Below are 11,198 nucleotides of genomic sequence, written 5' to 3'. Positions count from 1 at the left end.
CCAACTACCAAACACAAACCAGACTGACCACAGCCCAGAACAACATGCTCTAGGTGAATCTGCTTTGAACAAGGGATTACACAGATGGTCTTCAGAGGTACCTCCCACCTCAACTATTCTGTGATTCTGATTCTGGACTGTGGCAATGTTGAAAACATGACAAGACTGCATTGATACAGAAGGAAAAGCTTTCACTCTACCAAATGCAGTAACACATTTCCTAATGTGCAATGCTTGACACATTATATTTTCAAAACTAGGATACATTAGGCAATTACCCAACAGTTCATTCACTTGCCTTCTCCCCTGGCATGGTATAGGTCAGTAAGTATTCTAGTAACTATGTTGGCAGAGCAATTTAAGCACTGAAAATCATTACTTTGGCATAACCTTTTGGAACGAAGAGAAGCCTTTAGGAAACAAGTTTAATTAAACTTTGATGTATGGAGAGCCCTGGAACTTTTTACAGAAAAAAAGTTTATAAAATAGCCTAAAATGTATGTTTTCTGTTTGTGACCAGGATGTGAATTATTTTTTACCCTTATTGATGAACTTTGTGTATTTGTAATTAAGACTGAATAAGAAATCACTTTTTTTTCTTACAAATCTTAACGTGACTTCTTTGAGTTGAGGTCTACAGAGCCAAAAAACAATTTGTCTATATAGGTTTGGCTTCATACTGTAGATATGTATTTACATGTTGCAGACCGAGATAGTCTGGTATTCAAGCATAACCAGCAACTTATTGTCTATGGTTTGATCTAAGGAAGCTTTTATTCATGGCTGGATTTTTTTTTCTCTTGCTTATTTCTGGAATTATCCTATCAATTTTGCCTTTTTAAATACCCACTGCGATGATCATTTCCCTAGTCCGAAACTTCCTAATTGCCTGAACATCTCTTTTGAAACTGTGACTAGGCTCATAAGTAACACTGATGCATCTGAGATATTTACTCTCAATTTTGAAAATCTTGGCCAGCAGTATAAGGCAAGAGGCCTTGAGGAGAAAAGAAGACTTGAAATTATAGCCCAGGATCTTGCATTAACATGAGGAGATCAGTCTTCTTGTATTGCTTAAGGGAAACTCATACTTTTCCCCTACAAAAAGTTGTTCCCCACACATTACCTCTAGCGTGCCAGTGTTTTGGGATACTTTCCTTTAACAGGCATGCAATGGCTTTAGGTTCCAGGAGGCTGAGATAACCTCTTAGCTTCCTTACTGCAATGTCCACATGGGATTAAAGAAGTTTGCTAACATCAGGGGAGAACCTATGTCTGTCCTTTGTACATAATCATACATACTCGTGGCCTGACACAGACCAGCAGACTATTTAAAGACTATTTTTCTGAGTAGTTTGTGAGTAGTTACTGTTGTGTCATGGCAGCTAGGACTATTCATCTCTGAGAAGGCTGTGAAAAGGACTGGAGTGTTTTTTTGCAGTGAAACAGAGATTCAGGAACAGCCAAATGTAGGACTTCAGAACATAGGCTGAGATTATTTGGAAGTTAATATAAAGTCCAATAAATTACCTGAATTCCAGTTGAGTTTAGGCTCCAGCTCCCCAGCTCTCACCGCATTCTCTGGTACTTGAATTTTTCCAAATTAATCATTACATGTTCCAAGTATCCATTTAAAGCACAAGGAAAATAAGTAGAGGAAAAATTAAAAGGTTTTTTGTGTCATTGAAACCTCTCTCTTATACGTGTTATTAGCAGCTCATCCCAAAAGTTCCATCTGACAACAGACAGCACTAACTTTCACCATGAAATAGCACATCCTATTGACAAGCCTTCCTGTGATTTTTTTTGAAAGGGGCACATTTTCTGATGGACTTTAGCTCTTGCTTACAATCAGATCTGTAGACTCATAGATCGAGGATTAGGAAATTTAGGGGAAAACCTGATTTGCTTGGGCTCTTATGCCTCTCACATGAGATTTTATTTATCTCATGAGGAACAGAAATGGGTGTATTGCTATCAAAATGTCACACATTCAATCACATATCACATTAACAAGCTATGCATTTTTCAGCCCTAGTATGTATTCCTGCCTCTCACCTGTTAAGGCTCATACCCTGCTCAGCTTTTTGACCCTGCTCTCCTGCCTGCTTTGCTGGGGTGTACTCGATCTGAAATTGCCTGGGGACCTTAGAGCTAGGCAGCCAGTGAAACAGGCTGTGCAGCAGGGGCAAAGAAACATCATCACACATAAGAATTATCAAGAAGATCCTAGGAGATTCTTTACCTTTCTTCACCCCTTAGACCCTTTGCTGTCTATGACTATGTTTTACAATGGAGTCAATATTAACATTCTTATGGAGCCACATGCCACACAATAATTCATATATTTCATATAGCAAGTTGCAGTTAATTCTAACTAATGCAAAATATTCTTTTTTTTCATATATGGTCAGTAGTCCACTTCCAGTATAGTGAATGAAGACTAATTCTCAGTTAACCTATTAGTTTCTGATTCATGAGAGTTAGTTTTAATAATGCATGGCCAGGATGCAAACATTAAAAAAAGATTTAAGAGCGGTGTGTGCTTATTTTGAAGGAAAACTATGCTCAGTTTTGTTCCTCTGCCTTTAGTATTTCAAATGTACATCCCATTCTTTTTATTTTAGCCACTTTTTACAGACTCTTTAATTTAAAATAGACCTCAGAATGAATAAAAAGATGTGCTTCATTGTATTTAGGACCAGATTAATATTTTAACTATAGATTAATGATTCAGAAAAGCGGATTGTTCTTCTTTTCATCACTTCATGCTCTCTCAGTAATGCCACACCATCCATCCCAAGATTAGTCAGTTTGTTGTCAGTTTTTAGCTGACCACAGGTCATACAATTAAACAATGTAAAAAACAAATTGATAATTTTCCTAAATAAATTGCTTGTTCCCAGAAAAACCGGCTAAATTACTACTTGCCTATATATATTGTGAAGTCTTGCACTAATGAAAAAGGGAGCAATACTGTTGGATTCAACTGGTAGTAAAAAGCCGCATGTCTCTTTGTTAGTTTGCCACCTAAGACTCACAGAAAGGAGACTCTGTGTGCTTGCTGTGAGCACAAAGGGAAAACAAAAAGGTCATTTTGTTACTATCCTTTGGCACGTGACGACCAGAACAAACCAATATAGCTATAACCCCATGTATGGGGGAAGAGATGGGAAGGTGGTAAGAGGAAAAGGGCTCTTGCACTTGTTACTTAGCACAAAGCTTGAAATGTGGTTGAGGGAATTTATCACATTTTTGATAACTGTGTTTATTGTATTTTCCTGAGCATAGCCCACAGGTTATTTGGAAGAACAACTTTTGATTTGGCAGTAGTTTGGATTGTTTATATGTACACAAACACATATGCCTGTGTATGCATATATAGGTAAGGCAAGAGGAGGTTTAGTTCAAGCACATCCACTCTTCTTCCAGCAGTCATCAGATACAACTCCCCGGTAATCAGCTGTGCCTCTTGCCTCTCCCTTCAGCCTCTGATCCCTTGCCTGGTCCACTAGCACTTCTCATCTTGATTTTGCGGGGGGGTCCTTAAAAGTTTAGGTTATCTGAGGCTCTCTTTTTGAGGAATGGAGGCAGTTCATGCCTGTACTGTGTTCTTATGATGATACAGATTTAAATATTTGACTAGACTCAAGAATCAATCCCTGTGGAAAATCTTGCGACCTTCACCTCTGGAATGACAAACATAACATAATGCATCCTCTCTACCAACCCGAACAGCCTTTCGCTGGTTCTGCTTTGCTTTTTGGCAAACCATGGAGACCCCTGTTAGATGAACTTTCTCTAGCAGAAATGCAAATACAATGTTCAGCAAGATTTTTTTGACCCAGAGTCATTGCAAGTGTAAGTGCTGCAGATTTTGTGGTTAGCAGTGGGGAAAAAAAAAAGGAAGAAATGGGTTTTTTTTTTTAAAGTATTCTAAACAGTTTTGCAAGTGTTCCTTTGGCATACTGGGCAGTGAGCTTAGCACAGAAGTCAGATTCAGGAGTCTGGATTTCTGGAGACAAAATGTTAATGCATGACAACATGGGGACTTGTCATCCAGCATACATTAATGTGGTAACAAAACAGCAGTGTTTCTCCTAAGTTCAAAATGGAGCTTCTTAGCAAATCAGCTGCATAATGCAAAAATACAAGCAGAAACCAGACACAGAGGTGAGTTGCCTGAGGGTCTCACATATTTCAAAGCAGAGAAATGTAATGATATCTTAAAGAGGTACAGACAAGCCAAAGAATACCTGTGGCATCTGATTACAATAATAGAAATTCTGCTGAAAGGCTTAGGAAACTTAACAGTATTAACCTTGCTGTCTTATTTATCTCGTCATCTTTGATAAGCAAAGCCTCAGTAATCCAATGACAGAGGCTCTAAGATACTGGTTGTTGTCATTGTTCTCACTTGAAAATAAGTATTGTATATTATTTACATTAAAGTCTTCACTAGACACGGTGGCATACTTTTACCTTAGACAAAATTCAAAATACGAAACATGAAAGAAGAAGAAACAGGGCAAGTTGCAGCTCAGTGTATAAACTGCAGAGCTTTAGAAGTTCTGGGCCATGGTCAGACAATCAACTGTGGTATCCAAAAACTTACTGCCTCTCAAGCCAAGGCTGTTTGCTTATACAGATCAGCAGATGGAAAGGATTGGCACAGATCCAGTTTACAATAAGGGCAAAATGTGCAAGAAAAAGAAGTCTTGTCTTTGTTTTCTAAAAGGAGAAGGTCAGCAAAGCGTGAAGATACTCAAGCAGATTTGGGATATGTAGAATCACAGAGTCATAGAATAATTTGAGATGGAAGGGACCATGGAGTAATAACATCACTGCTCAGGTAACAAAAAAGCAAAACCAAAGTTGAGCTGATGGAAAGTAGTCTGCCTGGCCTGTGACATGTAGGGTTTTCTGTAGGTTGAGTCTATTTTTGGGTCACAGATTATGAACTGAAGAGTATAAACAGCAAGAGCAGCACATCAGACTCGAGGGTAACAGCTCTCACATAGATGTGCCTGTAGGCAGGACGATACACATGCTCGAGATTGCCTGGCACATGGGATTCAGCAGCAGTGTGAATCTCCTTGTTCATTTATTATCATTGATCCACCCTGTTTTAATATAGACAAGTTTTCTCTTGGCTTTTTTTTTTTTGTGTGTGTGCAAAATGCTAACCTAGCTGAAATATAATTTTGTTGGAAAAGGATGTGGATGAACTTGCTTAAATAAACTCACCCCACTTACCAACTGTAGAGTCTGCAGCTTTGGTCCCAGAGAGCACCAGCCGATGGTGGTATTTGAGAGCACTCTGTTTTCAGGTCACTTAATGAGCAACACCATTGTTCTTCTGGGATCCAGTGGAGAGTGACTCACAGGATAGTGTGTACTGCTACAGTGACCCGTGACCAAGTCCCAGTCTGCAGTTATGCCCGTGTCAAATATGAGTGACTCCATCCAGCCACTTTGCATTTTGAATGGTAAAAAAAGAGATCAAAAAACAGCTGCTTAATTTCTACATTTCCTGACTTTTCAGTACATTTAAAAATTGTAACCTTCCTATTACTATGAAGTATGTTTTTATACTTAATATTCAGCTATAAGTGCTGAAGGATACCAGACCACAAATCTGGACCCAGCATGAAGTCTTCCAAAAAGCATAGTGGAACCAACATGCTTAGGCAAATGTTGCAGTAACTGATGAATCCATGTCGCTTAAAGACATCCAGAATTATTACACATAGCATCTTCAAATGTGTCATGTGCTAAATGCTCTTGAGATATTCACTGATTCATTGAGCCATGTATGTGAATTGCATGTACCAGACCCAAGTTTCAAGCGTTTTCTCTAGACACCTGTTTGTGAGAGGAGGCACAAGGCACTGCTGGCCTTGTTTTGGTCTGGAATAGCTTCACCTCCCTTGTACCTGACATGAAAGGCACAAGACATTAGAGAATCAAACAGAGGTAGCATCAAAAGGCAGTGACACATTATAGCAGGTAGCCTTTAACAGCATTTCTGAGACAAGAACTAGGACCACTGCAACAGGATCACTGGGAATTGGATAAATGTGTAGCCAGATTTTGAGCTCTGAGCAGCTTTGCTGTTGCATGGTTTCCACCCGCATTTTTCCTGAAGTTTGGAGGAGAAAAAAGATCAGGTTTTCTGGTTTAGCACTTTTCACCAAAAAAATGGAAATAGAAGCTCTTGATGTGTAAATCTTCCAAGAGCTGAAAATCATGTGTTCCTGTCATATGCCTTTATCCAGTAGAACATTTGAAGGGCTTTTTTCTTATTATTTTTTTTTCTTCTGCACATTTATAATGACTGCAATTTTATATACATGCCATAGTGCAAAGCCATTTGACTGCATCATCCTATTTATTTAATAGGAGAGGAAAGGAAATAGTTCTTTTGCACTGGTGGTCATTTCAGGACCATCTTAGGACATTGGTACAACAAACTGGATAAATAAATATTGTGAGAGTATTTTGTTTCTTTGTACATTCTTTCAATTTCTTGCTTCAATATAGCTGCCTAAATATGTGCAGCATTTGCTTCTCAGACCATTATTAGGCTTGATTATAAAACTGCAGCAAGAGAACTGTGTAGAAAAGTACTGGTACATGGATCACAGTGTGTTTGCCTGTTCCACCTTGAAAATAAATGTTCCATTTTTTCTACCTGTTAGCAGAATGCCTCCAAACAAGAATGAGAAAGTGACTAATTGCTTTGAATGCTGTTTCAATAAGCTACAGATAGATGCCACACTGTGTCATAAACCATCTTGAGTAGAATTGCATCACATCAAGAAAACCCCACAATTTGCAATCCCACTTCTAGACTAGAGTAGACTCCACTAAAGCAGAGCAAGAAAGCGTAGAACACTATAAAAAGATTGCTAAATGGAAAGAGCAACCTTTGCCATCTGAGGGTTGCTGATCACTGCATGAGCCGCTAACAGGGTGGGTTAAATATCTTGCCAGTACTGAGTGATTCCAATGCTGCGTGTTTCCGTGGTTGTCAGTTAAAGCACTGCCTGCAATGATGTGATGTGTTATTAGCAAAATGCTTTAAACGCTACCCTAAAGGGAGGGAAATTTTAGCAAGGCTTTTCTTTGTCAATATATCATCTGCCAAGCCCAGTCATTTTTATAAGGTACAGGAGAGTAGCCAAGAAAAAGTATATATATAATGTATGTATGTACATATAAATTGTAGGGGGAAGGATGCTTAAAAATTGTATTCATCAAATAAGGCAAGCAAAGTGAATGTGGTGAAAAGTTTGCAATTCTACTGCATGCTGAAGATGTTAGTTGGTATTTAAACAGGACAAAAGTGTAATGTCATCACTGCCTTAGAAAAAGGTGCTGACAGCCTGCGTAAGCAAACATTTATCTCTCCCATCAGATCTTGAGCCAATGTGTTAGTAGGAGACTGCTGTAGGAGCTCGGCTGGGACTCCAGGAAGGTGCTGGTGTGCTGCCTGCTTGTGAAACGTGACCCCAGCATGCAGAAGGAATACTTCTTAAATAACCCTTTCTTAAACTGTATCTCCTTCTGAATCAAAAGCTCTGTCAGATAAGTCAGTTGTCAGAAGGAGGGGTCTGAGGAGGGGGTCTCCACCAGACTCCCTGTGTCTTGCTAGCTGACCTCAGGTTTACGTGATTTTGACCTTTTGGCCACATCCTTTCAGATGTGAGCTGTTTGGTAGCTCCCTACTCTAGTCTAAACGCTGGACCTAGAAAATAAATGTGAAATTATAACATGTTTACGATCTGATCCCTTGTCCCTGCTTATTGCAGGGGGGTGGACTAGATGACCTCCGTGGTCTCTTCCAACTCAAACTATTCTATGATTCTATTCTATGATTCCATGATCCTGAGCCTTTGGAGTCAATGGCAAAGCTGCCGTTGACTTTCTGTTGCATAAGTCTGAAGCTGTAATGCTGCTCTGTTTAGCCACATCATGTCAAGGCACCGATAAGACCCCATGGCGCAAAGGAGCCTCCCTAGGTTCCTCCCCCACACCCTGCCCAGAGGCCAGGAGCCCCATTTCAGCTTCAGTCCCTGCCTGGGCTGTGCTGGAAGAGAGCTGGTCTCCAACGCCATCACAGCTATGTGTCCTCTTGTTCTGGACCTGACCCGTATGTTGCCTTCCTAGTTTGACTTTGGCCCTGCATCATCACTGTGAACTTACCCAGTGGTCTGGGCTCTTGGTTTAACCCGGCATCCCCCTGGCCTGCCCTGCCGCCTGGCTGGGGTGGTGGGACAAGCCCTGGCTGGAGAAGCCCTGCTCTGCCACCCCCCATTACTCAGCCCCCAGCAGTCCCTGGCCTGCTGAATGCCATCACGGGGGCTCCTCTGCATAAAACAAACTAAAAGACTAGAGCCCTAAAAGACACAGTTCACTTCTTCTTTACCACTTCCTTTGTCATTATCAGCCCCTGGTGTTGGTGAGGGAATGGCCACCATCCATGTGAGGAATGACACAGGGACAGATGCCATGATAGTCCCCCTTTCCTCATTAATCTCGCCTGCATTTATTGATTGCTTCCAGTGGGATTATCATAGAATCTTTAAGGTTGGAAAAGACCTCAAGGATCATCAAGTCCAACCATCAATCCACAGCACCTAACTCCATCCACGACGCAACACACTGTCAATTTACAACCTAGTGTTATCAGATATTTATAGAGAAAGTGTTGATTTTATTGCTGCATTGTAATTGCCATTACATATAATTTCTACTGTTCAAATAAAATGTAGTTTCAACATGGTACCAGAAATTGCATGGGATTCCTCCCAGGTATGCGTGCTTATGTACTCCTCAGGGCAATGTGTGTGTTGGCTTACCTAGGGAAAGTCTCTTTATGTCCTACTTAAAAAGCAGTGTCACAGACTTTGTAAAGAGTATCGCTCTGAATAAAAGGTAAAAAAAGTTTTTTTCCTGATGAAATGGAACCGGGTGTAGCTCATCCAAACCTTTCTGATTCACTTGTTGATCTCAGCAACTTATTTCTATCCCAACAGGTGTAGTTCGCCAGGTGAGGCCCATTGTTGGACCTTTCCATGCCATCCTGAAACTGGAGATGAACTACGTCATGGGTGGAGTGGTATCTCATCGTAACATCGTCAATGTTCACATCTTTGTCTCTGAGTACTGGTTCTGAGAGAGCGTTTAAAATCCCAGACAAGCAAGCTGCTCAAACCTAAATCATTAACAGAAACTATTATGTCATATATGTGTTTGTAAAACCCAATAGTGTCTTTTTGTTTTATTTTTAAATATTTGGTTTATAGTTTAAGACAAATAACAAGCTATTATGTTAATTAGACATAGGGTGGAGCAAATTAAGTGAGCCTGATGTAGTCGTCTGTATAAATAAGTAGTGTGTAAAAGTGCTCAGCTGCCTAGTGAATTTTAAAACTTTTATAAATGTTTAGGCAGATCTTAACTATTGCTCCTTGGCCAGATAACCAGAGCAACTGAGGATGTGGAACAAAATAGATGTCGGAGTTCATTGGGATGAAAAATGGTATCTTTGTATGGAAGAAGTTTGGTAAGGATTAGTAATTTCATCTCAATATTAGCTACCTTGAAGGAGTCAGATTGTGAGAATGTGCCAAATATTCACTTTTGGGCCCCAGTAGGATAACTCTGAATAGGCACCCAGAATTGCTAATGATTTCTGATATTTAAAAAGTGCCATTCAGCTGCAGCTACAAGAGAAAGTGCAAAAGGAATTAGAAATAGTAAGACACGAACAAGCTATTGAACATATTAAAAAATACTCCTTTTTATACTTATTATTTGATTGTAAGATTGTGTTTGATTCTAATTAAACAAAAACCTCTCATTGAAATTAATCTTCTACAAGGATAAGGTATATTGCTTAAATTCCAATCTCATCTGTACACAGCAATACATGGGAAACTCAGACCTGTATCTCCTGTCTATTATAGAGTAAAGCTCCCTAGTTTTTAAAAATTGGTAATAAAATTAGCATGTTAAACTGTACATTTCCTGTGCACTAAACCAAGGCATATGTAATAATATAATGAAACTCTCACAAATAAATGATTGTTTAATGTATTTCCTGGGCATCAAAATAATGTATCTTTTTTATTACAGAACAGAAAATAAATAGCTCCATGTTTCAGTTTTTTATGTTTGTTAAGATATGAGGAAGTAAAGTAAGTCAGGTGGGAAATACTCAGAAGTATGCTATGGTTTCTGCTTATCAGAAAAATTGTATATCTCCTGTAAGCAAATTAGTTATATGTATATATACATATTCCTCACTCAAAACAGTCTGCTGCTTCACCAGTCATTATTGGCGCTAGGCACTTGTCTCTTCCTTTTATACAAAAGTCCCTGAAGCTTAAGAGAATCTTTTAATTGATCTGAATGATCTTTGAATAAGACTAATAAAGACCCTGCTCTCTGATCCATTGCAAATAAAAGACCTTAGCAATTTTACTGTGTACATACAGAAGCCTTAATTCCATTCTCTGTGGCAAGGAAGTTTCTCTGCCTGCAGCATTCTTGCTCTCTAAATTAAGATTTTATGATAACACATTCTGATAAATAAAATTTGACTAAAGGGTACCCTTTTGACGGTATTTGTTCCCCGACACTTACAGAGCATCCCAACCCCATACATAGCCTGGGTTTTTAGGATGCCATTAGCTTAAAATGTGTTCAGTATTGTCAGTGGCTACCTCTACAGTCCTTATGATTTCAATAAATAGTTGCCATATTTCTGTAGAAAAGTTACGTGAAACAAAGGTATTTGTAGCAGATAACCTTCGCCATTCCACAGATTGATGGAGATTTTGGAAAACTCCATATTACAAGAGATACTGTTGACTTCAGGGATTACTAGCCTACATAATTCCAATTTAGACTGGAAATTAAAATGCTTTATTGTTCTAACAGAGTCCAAGAAAAGGAAGATGGAAGACTCCTCTTATTTTTTTGAGGTCTTCTTCTTGCCAGTGTAGGAAAAGTAAGTAGCCTTAGTACCAAAAATACAAAAGCTGTTTCCATCTGATTTTCTAGACTGTAATTTTTGATCGTTTATTTCCTCTGTAAGTGGTATTTAGTTGCAGTGGAATGAACTTTGGGACAGCAGAAATCTAACTTTAGGATCAAACTGATGAACAAACTGATTTACAAACTTCTCC

The 11,198-nt window shown here is 39.2% G+C and overlaps 1 protein-coding gene across 1 annotated transcript in view; it reads left to right on the top strand.

Moving 5' to 3' along the window:
* The window catches only part of FBLN1 (fibulin 1), a gene marked incomplete at its 5' end in the record, with an annotated part of 47,193 nt that extends 37,004 nt beyond the window's left edge, over window positions 1–10,189 (top strand). Inside the window, one exon of the mRNA XM_010072740.1 lies at window positions 9,042–10,189. Coding sequence (XP_010071042.1) covers window positions 9,042–9,181 — 140 coding nt within the window. The remainder of the gene's footprint in view (window positions 1–9,041) is intronic.
* Between the last annotated feature and the right edge of the window lie 1,009 nt (window positions 10,190–11,198).

Source organism: Pterocles gutturalis, unplaced genomic scaffold (assembly GCF_000699245.1).
Source record: "Pterocles gutturalis isolate BGI_N339 unplaced genomic scaffold, ASM69924v1 scaffold28707, whole genome shotgun sequence".
NCBI classification, from domain to species: Eukaryota; Metazoa; Chordata; class Aves; order Pterocliformes; family Pteroclidae; genus Pterocles; species Pterocles gutturalis.
Note: the sequence above shows the minus strand (reverse complement) of the source record. Positions and strands in the feature narration are given on the sequence as shown.